At 39.4% G+C, this 19,385-nt stretch overlaps 1 protein-coding gene across 1 annotated transcript in view; it reads left to right on the top strand.

The window, feature by feature from the left end:
* The window catches only part of LOC109279376 (opsin-3-like), a 92,933-nt gene that overhangs the window by 13,503 nt on the left and 60,045 nt on the right, over positions 1-19,385 (top strand). The window contains exon 2 of the mRNA XM_019471220.1: positions 8,905-9,230. Coding sequence (XP_019326765.1) covers positions 8,905-9,230 — 326 coding nt within the window. The remainder of the gene's footprint in view (positions 1-8,904; positions 9,231-19,385) is intronic.

Below are 19,385 nucleotides of genomic sequence, written 5' to 3'. Positions count from 1 at the left end.
GCCTTCTCCAGTCTTTCATCCCACCTCCATAGCATGTGAGGTTGCTGGGTTATAAAACTGCACAAGAAACTCTTGGCCCAAGGGCAGTGTAAAGACTGGTCTACGTATTTTGACACTGCATTCATATTATCAGATATGACTAGTTATTGACCCGTTAATAGCTAGTTATTATAAAAAACAACTTGGCCACTAGACCTTATGACAAAAACTTGACTCAGAAGAGTAAATATTTGTAGTGTGTTCCATCTCTAGGAATGGTAACTGCCGAAAAAAGATTATAGAATCATTTTAAAATCTCTAGAAATATACCTTCATTATAAAAAATGATCAGTTGCATTCAGTGAAAAAGCAGAGGCTTATAGGAGGGAAGTTAGCGAGGTGTGCTCTGGTGGGAGTCTGGCTCCCTGGCTGGCAGATGATAATACACTGTAATTTCACCTCTTAGCTTACTTGGTGCTATATCCCATATGCAGAAAAACCCTGAGACCACATGCTACGTGTTACATCTGTGCAGATGCTCAGCATGAAGGAAGGTCCCGGGGACGTCCCCCCATTTGGAAAGCAAAGGAGCAGTCCTGGCAGGAGATGGGGGTCCTGCAGGACAGCATGGGCGTGGACATGGGGATGCTGCAGTGAACCTGACCACCCTGAGCGCATCCTCCCGCTACGCCAGCACTGTACATCCATCCTTGCTTTCAACATGCACACAAGCCCCAGACTTCTCCTGAGATGTTGCTGTACAGGAGCTCCATCTAGTGCTGATGTTATTTCTTATTCTGACTCCCTAAGGCAGCTAGATAAATACACTGATGTGGAGGCAGCCAATTTAGGAGGCTGAATTTGCAAGTGCTAGCCTGCTTTCCAGAATGCAAACGGATCCTGCATAACATATGGAAAGTGAGACTGAAATTAATATTCGGGTTTTTTTGTACTGTGCTGGTATCATTGAGATCCAAAAGGGAATTATTTGCTGTATTTATGCCACTAGGAGTAGTTGTTTGTTGGTTCGTTGGTTGATGGATAGGCATATTAATAACATAGCAGAAAAGCATACTACTACTCAGTGATGCACATTAAGTCACAAGGTATGGCTAAGAATTAAGATCACCCTTAAAACACAATGTATACACATTTAAAAATTCAGCAAGGGAGGAAAGAAAGAAAAAAAACGATAATTCTTTACTATTAAAAGTAATACATACTGTCTGTATTGAAGATATCACCAAACACAAAAGGAAGGATATGTCGTACAAAGGACGAAACAGAGACATGATTGTTGAGAAAAGAGCCGGAAAGATTTACTAAACAGGACTGGTAATGTTTGCTGTCAGATTTGTCCCAGCAGGCTTGGATGCAACAGTGATTTCGCAGTGATTTCTTTCAAGCACGGAGTTAAACTGTGACTCCCATTAGAGTTAAGCAAGAATAGAATTCTTTAGGGAGAGGGATGATTGCCTGCTCTAATGGACTCACAACTACAAGTCATCTAAGCAAAAGAAAACAAATAATTACAAGCATTAGATAAATAGCGATTGGTGTATTTACTTCTATTCAGAGTGAATTGTTGATATTTGAAGTAGCCTGTATTTTGAAAGCCTAGACTGCCAGCATTTAAAAACTGGTTGTAACTGCTAATGCGTAACAAATGATTGTGGGAAATATTTTCTAAATTTCAAATCAGTAGAAGTGCTTTTAATGCCTTAAAAATCAAAAGGAAATGGTGATCTGATCACTAACACATAGGAGCGTTCAACTAGAATAAGAGTCACCAAATGCAAGAATATTTGATTGCTTTGACTGTTTATTCTATTTTGTTATACAGATATTTAATAGGCATATCCAAATACAGCCAATGGTGTTTTGGGAGCATGTTCCATTCTCAGCTGCTTCTGCCAGTTATTGAGACATCCACGCATTCCTCTGCAGTTCGTATCATTTATATTAGCACTGAACTTATCAGGAGTTGTTATATTCAAATTGTGATTTTGCTGTATCATAAAATGATTTATTGTGATTTGTTTATTTGCTGAAGTGTAGATACTGAGTTGTAAAGTTGAAGCAAATCAGGCTAGTACTGGTTGGTTGTCCACTGAGGCCAGCGCTGACTTTGAGTCTATTCATCCTAACTCTGTAAAGTCTTCTAGGTTCAATGGGCTTTCTTTTTAACTCTGAAAATGTTTGGGGTCTTCTGCCAAAATCTGTTGGCAGCTGGATTTTGGCCCATAAAATATGTGTCTCTTTTTTCTTTGGGAGGGAAAAAGAACAAGTGGATAATATTGTGGGGGCTAGCGAGGAAGAAACAGCAGTCACATAGGTCTGCCACTCTCCAGACCTGTTTGCATCCCTTCTAAATATTCATTTGTGCTTCTCTTCTCAAAAAATGAAAAAAACCCACCCCAAAACCTTGATAAAAATGATTTTGTGAAATTCCATATTCACAATCTCTTACTTCTTTCTCTCTCAGATTTGCTCATTTGATGCTACTTTCCCACTAGCCCCAGTGGTTGTGGAAGTTGTTAACTTAACTAACTAATTTAACTATTTACCAACACGGCATTTCTAGGCGGAGACCAGAGCATGCTTCTTCCTTCCCTGCAAACGTCCTTACCACACTGTGCTCTTTCTTGCTTGCTGTCTCTCCGAGTTTGCTGTTCACCACTGCATGGTGGCCCGGCTTCAACAGGAGGGGTGCAAGGGATCGGCACTTACTATCCCCTTGATTTCCCCCCTGCGTTTTGTATGTGGCTGGCAGATAGTCTGATGCTCGCCTGGGGTGCTTGGCTGGTGCCATCACGCCTTGGGTCTCAGCAGCAGCACGGCCAGGTGGACTCTGGTTCCCTGCCTTGTACCAGCCTCGCAGCTGGGTCTCACCATGGCTCGGTCTCGGCAGCCAGGTTTGGCCTGGCTGTGGGCTGCAGTGGTGTCGGGAAGTGTAGGGACTTGCTGTGGAGTTATGGAGGTTGGTACGGCTGATGTGCGAAGGGAAACAGGTGTAAATACCAGAAGAAACTGCAGAAGAGGAGTTAGAAGAATGGCCTGTGCAGGTAATGAAGAAAACTGTTCCCAGCTGATAAGAGCAGAGCACAACAGCTAGTCGGTGGAGGACCCTGCACCCCACCGAGAGGAGCATGGCATCAAGGGTACGGCACATCACACCTGCCATTTCTGTCCCCAGTAGCTCGCTGCGGAACAGACAGTGCTCACGCAGGGGAGTACATTCCAGGCAGATGTACTTTCCACACGAGGAAATGCAAACAGGGAGCAGCAGCCTCGCCTGAGACATACCAAGCTTCATGTGAGCAGGATTTGTAAGCAATGGACCACTTCATAACAACAGTGAACTCCTAAAGTGTATGAAAGCTCTATCTAAAACCCAATTTGTTGCCAGGGAGGTACCCATAAGCAAGAGGTTTGACAAATTGATAGCCAGAGTCCCTTGTTCTCCCTGTTGCACAGAAGAGATCCTGGACAGACCTCTTGAACACAGACTTTTGTGGTTGTGAGAGTGTGAGGGGGTGAAAGCTGTGAGAGAATGAGTGTGAGTGGGTAAAATCAACCTGCATGGAGGTTGGGTGCGATAAAATCATCTTGGCCTTTTGTGACATCTTGCATTTAGTTTTGATCCATTATTGTCTCGTTGAAGAAGGTGCTATTGCATTCCTCCAAGCTCAGCTGCCTAAGCTTACCTGTGGCTTCTTTTCGTTGCCCCTGGTCCTTGATAGCCGGAATACAGCGCAGGATATACATTACGTCATGCAACCGTGATGCTCCAGGACTCTAATCAAGATGTAGGATAATGACCTTCAGGAGCTTTAAGAGGGCAAATATACATGCGTTGTTAGTAGTCAAAACATTTACCCAGTGTAGGCCGAATCTCTGGGATTCTCAGTTTTTCATAACCTACAGAGCATAGGCAAGCTGCATCCCGTTTCCAATTACTACATCAGTGAGCAGCGTAAAACAGCAAAAACTAATACGAAAATGTAGCGCTCTTAGTTGAGACTTGCGGGAGCGAAACAATGATTTGCTGTGTCCTTCACCTAGAGCCACACTCTGTGCTGTGCTGCCAGGAAGCAATGTACAGATCTTTAAATAAAAGTAAATAATAGATAATGTCTCAGACGGTAGTCCTATAAATGGATGCCTGTCCTGGTTTATGAGTTGAAATTGAATTTCTTGCACTCCACTCACTGCAACTAATTGCTGTACAGAAAAGGCTCATGCCTCAGACCCGGCTTGTCTCAAAGTCGCTTATTTCCATGGTTAATTTTTGAATAATTATTTGTTCCTGAAACGCAATCTGCAGTGGCTTTTTATGTCATCTTTCAGTATGTTCAGTGAGAACATCAGCTTTGTTTCTGTATATGCATGAAATGCTGGGGGAACAAATTACGTTTCTCACTGTGATTGACTCCTGTGGAGTTACTTGGCTAGGTACCAGCTTGAGGCCCTGAATATTTGTTGGAGGCAAATTCTATTTAGATGTGCAATTCCTGAACTTAATTTTGTTGCAATTTTAGAAAACATTACGCATTTGAAATTAATATACGCAGTCTACCCAGTCATAAATGTTACTGCAAAATAAGAATGAAATGTCGGCATAAAGCATTGTGATTAGCTTTAGAATTACAATTATTTTCTTCGCTTTATAACTTACATTAATTTTTTTAATTTGTTTTCTGGTTATTAAGACTATGGAGATTACATTCAAGTCTTTTCCTCAGCCATAATTCTGAAGTATTTAATTGCTTTTTGTTTTAAAGCTGAGATTCTCACTAATTTCTATGACTGCAATAGATAGGGCATGAAATAGAATACCAGGTAAGTGCAGGATTTCTGGCAAAGGCCACAACAGTTAAGTGCATATGACATTAAGAAAGCTCTGATATACAAAAATAGGATGCACAATGAAAAGTGAGAAACTTTATTCTACTTTATCCAAATCGGATTACAAGAAGGGCATGAGGGAAGACTGAGGAAACTACGGACCTGTTAGTCTAACCTCAGTACCTGGAAAAATTATGGAGAAGATCATACTGGGTGCTATTGAAAGGCATGTAAAGGGCAAGGCAATCATCAGTTTTTTGATGGAAGGTCATTCACTAGCTGTTACACACCTGATCCCTGTTTTTTTACTTCCACCCAGTTTCAAACTAAATACTGATGCAAAACCTGGGTTTGCCTTTCTTGTGAAATGATGTTGTTTCAGTCCAACAGATTGGGCCTGTGTATCTGCTACAATTGATCAAATGATAGTGGTATCTTCCCAGGATTCAGCTATTGAACTGATAAAGGAGTGAGATTAAAAAAATTTTACTTTTTTAAATTAAAAAGCTGAGGATATTCTTAGCAAACAGAGACATTGGAGCTGATAATCTATCACAATATTGGAATGGGGTTATTTCCTGGTGTGCATCCTATATTGGGTTTGTCCAGTCTTGGCTTCCGTGTTCAGGCGAAGGCCCTTCATCAGCAAGGTTGGATGGAGCTGCAGCGTTGGGGGATAGGGGGTCCGGGCACATCTCGAGACTTTGTATACACTGCACAAGGTCACACTAAGTAGACTGAGAGGGGGTTGCCATGGCCTCTGTTGTTTTTCTTTCTTCCTCACCTGGATAATAGGTGTTTTCATTACTTGCAGCCAATTCAATTGAATGTGTCTCACTGTTGGGAAAAAAGTTTAATTTTTTTTTTTTTTTTTATGGCTCAATTTCATCATTTTCTGTCTTTCAAAGCACCATTTTCATTCTTTCAAAGTATTTGTAATTTTTCTAAGTACTTAGCCTGGTTTAGTATATTTTAACCACATGAGCCACATCATTGAATTCTTTTAACTTTTAATATCTCTTACGAACTACCTCTTCAGTACTTTCCTCTTTTTCCCTTGTTGTTTTGAAAGCATTAGAAGTCAATGCACAGTGGTGTTAATTTCAGCGATATTAAATAGTTCAGGTGTAGCACAGACCTTAAAGTCTTACTGTGACAAAAAGAAAAAGATAAATATTGATTTTTTTCTGAACTTTTGTGGTTTGGGATTCCATATATCACAGCTCTTGTCCTCCAGAGAAAAATGTAGTTTGTGTCATGTCAGTGGAACTCAATAATAAAAGGTGAGTAAAGATGAAATGGCTCCTGCCAAGGTGTGTAATTAAGAGTCTCCAATCTTCTTCTGTGTAGAGAAGAAAAATGATTTGCTATAATTTAAAGGAAACTTTTGTGGGTTTGATTGCTAATATTTGATTTATTTTTTACTGACATCGCCATGGTCCTAATTTAATAACTGAGCATTAATTCTATGCCAGTTAAAGACAAGACTCTTCTTTGGCTCAAAGCAAGCAGTACTGCATTCATGGCCAGTTATCTTCAGATCCACTTCATAAAGCCGTCCGTCATAAGTACCAGCGTGAGAAAAGCTGAGAATCTTTCTCATATTAGGCAGTAGACAAAAATGTGAAGAACTGTAAACGAATGCTGTAAATCGTGGCAATATAAACCATGAGAAGCTGCTGGGCAGTAGCACAGCCACAGGGACGAGCAGGCAGAGCTGGCAGCCGGGCTTGACCTGAGAGCCCAGTGGCTAAAGCAGCCATCCAGGAGGCAGGACCCTTAGCTAGGGAAGTTTGAATACCCCATTTGGGTTTTCTAGGCAACACCGTACCCGCAGGACTGTAGGATATTCTCAACAAAAGTACGTCTCACCTGCCATCTCATCAAAATAGGGACATTGTGCCCTCAGTTGCCATCAGAGGTAAAGCAAGAATAATATAACCTTGCTGTAGAGCACTCAGCTGGGAGGGGAGAGATTTCTTGTTCCCAAGATTGTTGTGCATGAATAGATCTATATCACCTTACTGAGGCCTAAGTTTCAAATACAAAATCTGGATTTTTGCCTTGGGTACCTACATGAGCTAAATGTTTTTGATAGCAAGAAGCTCTTTAGTCAAGCAGATAAAAGCATGGAAAGAGGCAATGCAAAGAAAATGAAGATGAAAAAGTGTGGGCTGGAAGCGAGAAGAGAGTGGTAGATTCTTTGTTCTTGAGCCTGTAATTCAGGACCCACTATTTTTTTTTTTCTATATTGAGATATGTGTTTAGTGCAGGAATTATGGCCAAGGGCTTTCAAGAGCTGTGTTATGTAGGAAATCAGATTAGATGAGGGATGATCAGAAAGTCTCCACTGCCTCTAAAATAGTCTAACCTTAAAATAGGTTTAAAGTTAGACTCTTAAACTGTATAATTCAGTTGAATTTAGTGGAGCTGTGTCATTTTACAGCTGTAAGTGTATCTATTTTTTAGGTCTGACTTCCCAGTAATATACAGAAGATAATTTAGTAGGCTATTGTAACGAGACAGATGTTTTCTTCACCAAAAGTTGCCTTCTCCTCACACCCTTTTGCCTCCTCTTCCCCTGAGGCATCCTATTGCAGCAGGCAGTGCTTGCATTCCCCCTGCATCCTTTGCCATACCCAGCTCTGCACAAAGTAACTGCAAATTGTTGTCAGGATGGCAGGAACAGCTGCGCCTGCATCCAGCTAACTAGGAAATGAGTGGCTGAATTGTGGGGGAAAGAGAAGCAAAATGCTGTGCCTGGGGAGAGTATCCTGCTGTGCCCTGTGCGGGTATGTGTGTGGGGTGTTTTGCCCAGGTTTGGGATAGACCAGTGCTATCCCCAGGGGAGTCTCTGTCCCACACCTGTGAAGGAGCTATAGGAGAAGCTGACAGTTAAATGGGGAAAAAAGTAGATTACAGCTGTGGATTCCCCTGAAGATGATCTTTTTTGTTAACAGATTTGCTGGAAGTAGGTACCACTCAAAACCAGAGAATTTTGGCAGGCTAGATCTCAATGCTACTGTATAGTTGGCTGTTATTAATGGCAAGGATCAAGAAAAAAAGAAAGAGCTGGACTGATATAGGTCTATTCAGGTTTTTCATCTTACAGGACCAAAAGGAGGGGCCTGTAACCCATGGGAAAAGTTGGTGTTAAATTTCTTCCAGCAAGTTCCTTCTGTCATAAATCCTGGGAAATGGTATCCAGTGTTGTGTCACCAAGAACTGTAAGGAAGCTGCAAGGAGAACAAAAACATAGGAAGTAGTGAAAAAAAACCCACTGAGTAATGACTAAGAACCTGCCATGCAAATCCATAAAGATTTGTAGAGGGGGTCAGGACCCTGAACCTTGAAAGAATAGAAAATAGAAAAATAGAAAATAGAAAATAGAAAGAGAGAGTGGAAATGTCCTACAACCCAGATTTTTGAATCTTCCACTGGATTATATAACTGGTCTCCAACACCTAGAGCTCAGTGTTAATCTAAATCACTTTTTGACTGATGATGTGATGTATATGTAAATAAAATACGACCTGCCACATCACACTCATGCCAAGGGTTGTCTGTTGTTTCCACATACAGGTGGTCAGAACTGAAGCTATATCTAGCTGATGGGGCAGAAGTGCCAAAGCTTCTTTCATTTTTGGGCTCCCAATCTTGAATATAAAGCCTTCTGCATGTATGAAAGTCAATGCAACATTTGAAAATGCTCATGGATGTTAATAATTGAATATTTCTTAGCAAGGGAATCTTTCAACATTTTATTAGTTCATGTAAAAAATGGATTTCCCCTGGGTAATACTGAAACAGCTAAATCTGAAAACCTGTCTAGAAGAGGAATAGCTCTCAAGTGCGAAAATCTTCCAATATAAATATAAATAGAAGTTAAACAAAATTTGACATGATGGACAGAGCAACCAGGTCCAGTGGGGATTTAAGCATAGAGAATAATTGAAATAATTTTCACTGTTGCTTCAAATATGTAATAGCGAGAAAAGCATCTCGTTTCTTGGGGTTTAAAATGGATACTGCACAAAATAATGAAAGTAAGCATTTAAATTGCTTGGTTCATTGCAGGCATTGTGTCCCTGATCTCCCTGGCTGTCCTGTCCTACGAACGCTACAGTACTCTCACCCTGTGCAACAAGCGCAGTGCTGACTACCGGAAGGCATTGCTGGCAGTCAGTGGTTCATGGATTTATTCCCTGGTCTGGACTGTGCCACCTCTGATCGGTTGGAGCAGTTACGGGGTAGAAGGTGCGGGTACAAGCTGTTCAGTACGCTGGTCCTCAGAGTCAGTCAAGTCCACGTCCTATATCATCTGTCTCTTCATATTCTGCTTGGTCATCCCTGTGATGGTCATGATGTACTGCTACGGTCGCCTCCTTTACGCTGTTAAACAGGTAAGCTGCTGTATGCTATTGATAGTGCAAACTGCTCTGAGACATATGTTGCATTTCTCTTCTATCAAGTTTGAAGCACTGATGATAGAGAGCAAAACAATAAGGCAAAACCAAATGGAAAAGACCACAGGAAGCCTGAAGGAAGGGGCAGGAGGTCTTCAAGTTTTTTCATACTCCAGAGCTACGAACAGTTAGAACAACCAGATAACATCCATATAGGTACTGACTTTGTGGTTTGAAAATTTGGTCCTGGTTTCGGCTGGGATAGAGTTAATTTTCTTCCTAGTAGCTGGTACAGTGCTGTGTTTTGGGTTTAGCATGAGAATAATGTGATAACACACCGATGTTTTAGTTGTTGCTAAGCAGTGTTTATACTAAGTCAAGGACTTTTCAGCTTCCCATACTCTGCCAGCGAGGAGGTGCACAAGAGCTGGGAGGGAGTATAGGCAGGACAGCTGACCCAAAATGGCCAAAGGGATATTCCGTACCATGTGATGTCATGCTCAGCATATGAGCTGGGGGAAGTTGGCCGGGGAGCAGCGATTGCTGCTCGGGAACTGGCTGGTCGGTGGGTGGTGAGCGGTTGCATCACTTGTTTTTTTTTTTTCCTTTTTGTTGTTGTTTGTGTGTCTCTCTCTCTCTTTTTCTTGTTGCTTTACTTTCCATTACAATTTTTTAAAATTATTATTATTATTCTATTATTTAAATTATTAAACTGTTCTTATCATTAGTTTTCTTACTTTTGCTTTTCTGATTCTCTCCCCCATCCCACTGGTGGGGAAGGTGACTGAGCAGATGTGTGGTGCTTAGTTGCTGACTGGAGTCAAACCACGACAATTGTGTTCTAGGAAAACCAGCATATCTGGGTGAAGGTTACATTTGTAATGAAGCCAACACCCATGTTTACCTGTCTATAAATAAGACATCCATACAAACATTTCTTCCTCATTTTCAATCATGACATTTTAATAATTTCCGCTTCTTAATCTAAGACCTAACTCTAGAGTAATGCAGTTCTCTTGCAAGTTGCAGAGTTATCCCAGGGATCAGCTTCTCCTTGTAATTCTAGACCACATTTAAAGATTTCCTTAAATAATACTACCACCAATACTACTACGACTGCTACTACTTCTCTGACTGGTTTAAGGGGTACTGCAGATATTCCAAAATGAATGTTCCAAAAGATCCTGCCGGGGGGGTGGTATTGTGAAGTTTGAATACTCTTGGGACAGTAACAAAACAGTTTAATGATGAATAATGAGAAAGGTATGAGTGTATAGGTGTTCTCTAAAAAGCAATTCTCTAAAATGTTCAGATGAATTAACTAAAAGTGTTAAATGGAAAAAAAAAAGGCAGCAAATCCCTGAATAGAGGCTCTCATACAGAACGAAAGTGGATGTAGTTCACTTTTGATTAGTCATAAAGAATTAAGGTTGTGCCTTTTACACGGTTTGTCAAAACTTTCAGAACACTTGAAGCCCAAATGGGAAATCTTTTCCTGGTTGAATGCTGAGCAAGCCAGTAAAATCGCTTTGATGAATCACACATTAGTAGTCCTCTTAATGCTGTGCAGTAGTAATATGGAAAAAATTTCTCTTGATTGTAAACCATTAAAGTGAAGTTGCAGACCATATCTGGTCCCTGGGCAGCAGTATCCTTTACCATCACCTTAAAGAAAGGAGCAGGATCTTGGAACATGTGCTACTACCGATATGCAGAAGATACAACTTTCTTACACTTTTGTCTCTTCTTTCCTTCAGCCCTCACTGTCATTCCTGACAACAGACATCATCCACAACGTACAAATACTTGTATGGATGAAGCTTCTGTAGCATGTGCTTTAGCTTCTAGTTCTAAATGTAGACTTGTGTTATTTGAGTCACCTTTTTCTTTTAATTCAGTTATATTAATAGTAGTAGTAGATCTCACTGATCTGCCTGATGGGTCTCAGGAAGTTGTGGCAAACGTGCTGAGGGAACAAAGTATCATAGAAAAGGTATGTGCAATCTATAGCCATTTTGTATTTAGGCATGAAGACTGAATAGACTTGGAAGTCTACTTGGAAGTCAGGGTGGAAGACTAGGTTGATTGATTAATTGACTGTCCAGAGAAAAAAATGGGATAAGGAATAGCATTTTTCACAATCCTCTCTCCTCTGTCCTCCATGTGCTTTCGAGAGTGATCAGGAAGCCTCTGGGATGCTGAGGTTAGAGAGCCCTGAGAAATTTTATAAATGGTGGAAGTGAAAAAGAATCAAACCCGATCTTGCATAACCTGTTGGAGGGCAGGTCTTAGGGAACTAATGCTTGTTAAATGCAAAGGAACTCCAGTGAGGATTAGATCATATCTCCTCTCTAAAGTTGTTATGACTCAGGGTCGTAACAGCTGCCCGAGCATTTATGAAGTCTTGAATAGCTAAACCCTAAATTTTTACACAAAACATCTAATGCTTTCCTGGCATTTGTAAAAGATTTCCTGGATAAGTGGTATTTCAGCAAAAAGAATCTCAATCAGAAAACTCATCAGTCCTCAGCTTTCTGTGATGTATATACCTCCAGTACCATAATCCTGAAATCTTGCATTTTATAAATTTCCTGTGACATATATATAAATTTCCAAAGACCATATCATGACACAGTCACTGAAATACGGACTTTTTTTCCTTCGGTTTGAGGTCCTCTAACTATTCTGTAATAAACAGGATAGCTTATGAAATGCTGAAGTATGTCATGGTTCAAACTGGAGGAAAAGGTGAGCAATACGCAAATAAAAGTATAGTAATTCTTAGATAAAACTACAAAGAGTAGGTAGGGTAATACAAAAAAAAGTTGAGAGGTTACTACATCCATTGTAATGCTGTTACTTTCTGGTGTGGGCAAAAAAAATCATTATCTTGCAATATTTTGGCCTCATAAAGTCCTTCTATGACCCTCTGTGTAACATATTAAAAGAAATGTGGGACCATCGCAAACATAAGAAGTGCATTATCCCAGCTTCAGCTGCTTGGTAAATTTTCTAAAATATGCATTTCATATTTTTATAAGATACATAGAAGTTTTTATGTTAGAGCATTGTAGCGTTAATGGTATTGCACCCTGAGATCAAGAGTGCAGAAGTTATGCTGTTATTAATACCGCAATGTAAATTAATTGAGGTGGAAGAAATATCTTAATAGATTTGGGATAGTTAATGCAAGAATTGGCACAGCACCTGCGTTTTCTCTTTGCAGGGACAGTAATTATAGGTCTGCTTTTCTCTTTTTCTTCTCTAAATTTAGTCAGGTGCTGTAGCATTCTGTCACTCGAGGCATTCATAGATCCTATGAAGTCATCTGCAATCTGTGTAATGGTAAAAGGCACAAGGATTTCAGTAATACAGGTTTTATAAAAGATTGTGTTTTCAAGGAATTACAAGTCAATAGCATCCCTGTATGAATAATGTTAACAGAAATTGCCATTAAACAGTATTACAACATGACTGTACTGTTATCTCAGAGCTCTTGCCTTTTATCAAGCTCAAGGACCCTTAGGAGTTGCTCAAGTTATTTTCTTTAAAGGTATGGGGTTTTTTTCCAGAATGGCTTTATCTGGACGGTTGAGTTTGGTTCTGCAGATGGCCTTTGCTACCCTCCTTGTGCGACACACTTGGAGGAGATGAGCTCAGCCCGGCCCGAGAGGCGGGCAGGTTGAACAAGTCCCAGGGAAATGTTAGCTCTGAATAGTTAGAGCATTTCAGAGGTGCTAAGCAAAATAATGCTCAAAATGGAGAGCCGAAGAAAACCTGTGGTTTCAGCAGCTGTTAGGGAACTTGGCAGCGCATCAGATTTTAAGACAGAGAGAAATACAAATATTTTATTGGACTTTTCTTCCCTCTGAGTCCATATTTTCACTTCTGCTGATTTTGTTTCCTGTTTTTTATGAAACCTGTTCTTCCATTCCTGCAGATGCCGAAATTCAGTTTCTTCTTTAAGTTTTCCTTTAGAGATGATGCATCTGATACCTGTAAGTAGAAAGGGACAAAGTTTTCTCCCTCACAAAATACTATTCACATATATTTTATTCATGCACATTCTACAGAACAAGGAAAAGAAACTGAGAATGGTTTATTTCTCCTAGTGCAATTAGATTTTTTTTCCAGTTTTTGGCTTATGATGCTTCTCTGTGACTCTACCATTGTGTTCCCTCTGGAAAAATGTTCTTTATGAAGTCGGTGTCAGTTGTTTACACTTTGAAAAGTGGGCTCCCAAATGTGGAATTACAGAGATTAGCATAGCAATCACTGTAGCGCAGAAGGCACAATATGATTAAAATCCTCCACTGAGGGGCCCAGAGAACTCATATGAACCAGCCTAATGAAAATTAGTAAAACTTTTAAAAGGGATCTCTTCAGTCTGCATTATCTCCCACTTGCGCATAAAAATCCTGCACAAGGACAAGAAGAATTCCAGAACATTGTTTCAAGATAAGTTTTCAGATTGGTTTTGTGGAGATTCTCATTTTGGCTCATCTCATTGCCGGTCTTCCTTCATCGAAAGCTGTGCCTGAACAAAGCTCAGCAGCTCTTTATGGAATGTAGCTAGGACATGGAAAACAATAAAAAGGACTGTAAGCAGAGCACGAAGACTTAAGCACGTAGTGTAATACACATCTGACCATGCAATTCTTGCTCAGTGCAACAGACCGTGTGTTAAAGTGGGCAAAGGGCCAGTGGTCACACTGTCTCATGGGGTTCTGGAGTAGATGAGCTTGTGACCTGACCTGGTAGTACTACTGTGTTGGGTTTTTTTTCTTTTTACTTGAGAACAGCGAGGAAAAAGTAGAGATGGAAAACATTTATTACATTCTTTCACATCATTACCCCAGTTCTACTTTGACTTTGCTTTTTGACAAAAAAAAAAAAGAAAAAAAATTCAATGAAAATTTTAAGACTAGCCCACATGGGATAGAAGTTGGCCTTACCAGTATGCCTTGTCCTCCACCCCGTGGTGCACCTACTGATGCTTATTTCCTCATAAACTGCTAGTTTAACTAGTGACCAAAATGTGGGTTCAGGTAGTGGAATTACCTGACTATTTCTCTTTACAGCAACTTTTGTTGTTTCTTTTGAAAAGTGCCACATGATTTCTGACTTCCATGTGTCTTAGGAGAACCAGATCACCTTTTTTTATCCCATCCCCTGAACCTTTCTGAGTCTTGACACCTTGTAGAGGAACGGGGACAGTCAGGGTTACGCTGCAGAGAGCTGCCTGGTCCTCTTTTACTCCTCTTCCAGACTTCAAATTACTAGATTTAGTGGAGGAAAAGTGCTTCTGTCTCTTATTTAAGAAGTAATGTCCCAGAGTGAAATTGTGACTCAATTATAAACCTGAATAAACTAATTTTGAATTCTGTGTGGCGAGATTTCGACTCTAGTGTGTTTTTTAAAGCATTGGATATAAATGGCAGTGGTGGTTTTGAAATCTCCCATGCCTGCAAAGAAAGTCTGAGAGAAAAAGGAAAGAAGAGATGTAGATTTTTATGACTTCTGATTCCTTAATCCTGCTTTATGTCTGTATTATTTGGAACTGTTAAAAATATCTGTAAAAGCAATTATTGCATCATTGTTCATTAAAGTAGTCAGGAAAGAATTATAAAGTAGAAGGATCGCTCCTGTGACTGTTTCCAGTTCTCCAGCTCATTTGGAAATGACTGTTTGTAGGAAGACAACACATTAGGGCAGAATGCTCAATGATTTAAACCGAAAAGAAATCATCTTCACATAATACAAAGAGTAGGATGGAAAAGTAATAATTGTTCCATCATTCCTTCATATGCTTCATTTGCCTATTTATAGAGAAACTCGATTTTCTGAAACATTATCTTTGATGGCACTGAAGTTATGGCTTATGTTGAGAAAACTGATAAAGCAATTATGTACCATTAACTCTATCTTAAAAGCCCTAAATAAAAACAGGTTTGTAGTCATAGGCCTTCTTTCAGAAGCAAAGCTCAAAATCTTTCTAGTTATTTAATGAAACAAAGAAGTCCTAAGAAATGTAATTCAGGTGAAGGTGATATAGACCTGGTCCTTTGGTTCCTGTAGCTCATCTCTTTCAAATGTGATTAAGTACATTTGGGATTTGACTTAATTTCAAATATGTTTGACCCTAACTGCATCTATGCTCAGAAAGTCAGCTATACTCATAGGACAACCATATCTTGTTATTTTTTTACTCTATGTTCATAAATTTTATTTCTTCCCTTTGGGTCTTCAAGTGTACTTTCTCTCCTAGCTTCTGGTGGTATAGCAGAAGAACGATAAATAACTTTGCCTTTCCTTTTTAAACCTTGCCGTGAAGATATAATAATTATATATAATTCACAAGCAAAAAGAGATTCAATTCGCATATGAATGGATAGATGTTTTCTGTCACATCGTTATGAGGATGTGGGAACTTAATTGAAATATAAGTCTCAGGCTGAGAGAATTGGAATAAATCTTAGCAAAATGTAATGAAAGGGGTCTGCTGGATTATCAGATGTTACAAAGCAATGTAATCATATAGCTTATAACCAGCATCATGAAGAAAATCATCAAAATCACTATTTCCAAGCTTTCTGTACAGCCTTCAACTGGCACACAGCAGTCAATATGCAACATCTCCTTACTGGGCAGTTGTTTGACCTTTGCCAAATTCTGCATCTGCAAGCCACTGCACAGCTAAAACAGAAAGCTGGTGACAGGCCATTTTTTGGATTCTGTGGTAACAGGAACATTCTGTGGTAACAACACTTGGGACGTGGTTTTATTGTTTGATTTGAGATTTTTGGTAGAAGAATGGGCTTTAAATTATGAGAGCAATTGACATTCCTATAAAATATTATGCTTTCTCTGAATTTCTAGATCATTGCTCAAGTAGAAAAGCAAAGCAGCTGACACTTTTTTTGTTGTTTCAAAGAAGAGGAGCACTGAAATCCATTGGGCTGCATATAGTATGTATCAGTGATCAGTTCTCTGAAGATGTGGTTATTCTCAAGTTTTCTTGGCTTCTGCCATGATGAAATTTCTCAGAATCCTGTAAGTGAGGTGATATCTGGGACAGCTATTTTGAAAATTATTTTAAAAGATGTCATGGAATACTTGGAAAAAAAGGCAAAAAATAATTTTCTTGCCATTTCATGAGAAGTTAATTAATTCTGTTGAATATGTAATTTGTTTAGAATCAGGTCACAATCTGTAAATGGTCTTACATAAATATAAACTTCTTAGCATATCAAATCTTTTTCTGTTTAGTATTTTTCTGATCATTTCTGTAACCACTCTTGTCTTTCATAGACCATGAGTCCCATGGTCCTTTTTCTCCTTTAGCCTGACACCATTTTTTGCTTAGATAGATCTCCTCCTTCCTTCTTTCAGTGAAGAGATTTCCATAAAATTTTTCCTTTAACAGTTTGAAAATGCTGTGAATATACACAGATTTTCCAAAGCTTTGTGAAGATGATGCTACTATTCCTACTCTACAGAAGGAAAGCATGTAGTATTGAAAACTGTGAGAATTTAAGGCATTTTCAGCATCTATGTAGTCTAATTTTTTTGTCTACATTCCCTCTGTAGTGAAGAGAGAAAGTCACGTCCAAGGAGGTTTTTCCCAAAGTAGATAACTTTTGTCAGCTGCAGACATGTAAGATGAGTCCTGCTAAAAGAAGTAAATTGTTGTATTACAAAAAACAAGGAAACACTTTCATCTTGAAAAGAGGATACACTGTATCGATCATTTCTTTAAAAAAACCACCTAGTACCTGTTTTCAATGATTTTTAAAAAAATAGTATGATATGATTATGCCATTATGTCATTGTTATTTAATGCCAGGTCATAATATAAAATACAAGCATAACATAACTTTTGAAACAAAATCTGTAGCATTTTGTCACTGAATTTTGGCATTCATTTCATGAGGACTTCAAAAATACTTGTTTTCACTTTCATAAGCAATTTTCAGATGTCAGCATTTCACATTTCAGACAGTTCTATCGTTACATTTCTGTTCAAGGGTATTACAACGAAGCAAGCACTGATTATTCCTGTTAGCTGATTATTTTTTTTTTTTTTAAATGGGAAGCCTGCTGGAATAAAATGTTGCTTTGATTAGCTCAGAGCAAGATTTACGAGCCTGCTTATTTTTTTAAGAGCTAAGTTATTCTTGTACTCTTTCATAACTATTAGGGTTTGCCCAGGAGGTGAAAAGAATGTTATGTAGCTATCATGAAGGCACTACAAATACAGCATTGATTTTGGGGGTTCACTGCTTTCAACTGTAAAGAGATTTCAGTTTTGTGCACTACATTAATACCAGTTTTTATTGAAGGAGTCTGTCCCAAGGGCACAAAATCCAGTGTTTACTGTAATAGTGGAGAAGAATGTGAAACCCTGTGAAACCCTGAGAAATAAAGGAGATAGATAGCTAACATTTTTTCTTTGTGTATTGCTGCAAGGCTTGTAATTTCAGCATCTCAGCTTTTAGGAGAGTAAAGGAATGGTGAGTCAATCCAATGTAAAATACCTTTCAAAGTGTTTAGAGACTTCAGCTGCTGTCAGGTCTTGCATAGACACATGTCTAGCTCATGGGTGACGGGTGTGTTCACTCAGGGTTGTTCTCTGAATTTCTAATTAAAAAGTGTCGACTGACTGTTGAAGCATGTGACCAGATCAATCTTCATTTTTTGAGGTCTGAGCATGCTGGAAGGGAAACAGGCATGAGAAAAGATTATGATCTTCTTTCCCCTGTGCTTGCATAAGCGTAAATCATTAGTTAATTGTTTGTATTTTGCAGAGAAGCAGTAATACAACGTTGGCATAAATCAGGCACTGTACAAATTCATTGTAAATCAAGTTAATGGCTGGCCAGAAAATAGGATTTCATTGGGTTTGCCATTTTTCATTCTTTAGATAAACTAGGGAGGAAATAAGCCTGTCACAATCTTTAATAACGAGCTAATAGAAATTTAAGATCTGATGCTTTAATCTCTGGATGCATTATGTCCATAAAGAATAGGCTGTGGTCTCACAAGTCTTTCAGTTTACAGCAAATGGTGTACATCAATATCAAACACTCATGATGTCTCAGTTCAGGGGGTGGTTTAGTAAAGGTTTTTCCTGATAAGTAAAAGCATAAGATTTTTTTGTTTGCTCACCAGTTGTAAAATTCAAAAGGTTAAATGTACAGAAGGGTGTTCTGCAGGGTAAAGAATGTGGTTTTGTGTACTTATATTTCAGCACTGAGAACTGAGCCACACTTACTTACTCTCCTGTAGTTTGACTCCACTTAAGAGACCAACTTGTGACCTCAGGCAGAACCCCTGGCAGAAGGCTTGGAGCAAAATAAATTGTCCTACATGTAGCACTGTGCCATTGTCCCCCAGAGAAACACTTCTGAGGGTGTATCTGCAAAGGGACACTGCTGTGCAGTGAAAAAAGAACAAATGTGCGATGCCGAAGGGCTTCCTTCTCTGGTGACCACCACGTGCTTGATATCACATTAACTGTGCCATTGTGTGAGAGTACTTATGCCAGTCCCCAGCCAGCACTGTCTGGGTGGGAAGTCAAAGCAGAGGGCCTTGGTTCACTGCACATAAACCATAACATACATAGCGAAGTTTTCAGTCACAGTCCCACATGTAGTTCTGCTTTTTTCCTGGTGGAGCAAAGAGGGTTAACAAGGAAGTTTGCTTTGACTTTTTCCACCCTTATTCCACCTCCATGTTAGTCCTGTGTTACTTGCAACTACAGGATTTGGCCACGGACGTTTGTAATAGCTATGACCATTCATTAGTTCCTTGTTTTAGCTCCCCTTCCGCTGCTGAAAATCCTGAGAGCTCAAGCTATAGTGCCTGACGCAGTATACGTTGACAGTAATAGAGGGAGTACCTGAGATCTTAATCACGTAGTGAAGAATGATGGCATACCAGTATGACATGACAAATCCACATGTTATGGAGATATGAAATGGATGCAAATGATGATTATGTGCTTACAGAATGAAAATCAAAAACATTTAAAAGAAGAAAGGTAAATACATAAAATCTAGAACAAACATTGTTTCAAAGTTTCTAATCCATTCATAGAATCATAGAATAGTTTGGGTTGGAAGGGACCTTTAAAGGTCATCTAGTCCAACT

Source organism: Aptenodytes forsteri, unplaced genomic scaffold (assembly GCF_000699145.1).
Source record: "Aptenodytes forsteri isolate BGI_AS27 unplaced genomic scaffold, ASM69914v1 Scaffold96, whole genome shotgun sequence".
NCBI classification, from domain to species: Eukaryota; Metazoa; Chordata; class Aves; order Sphenisciformes; family Spheniscidae; genus Aptenodytes; species Aptenodytes forsteri.
This window is presented reverse-complemented; position numbering and strand designations above follow the sequence as displayed.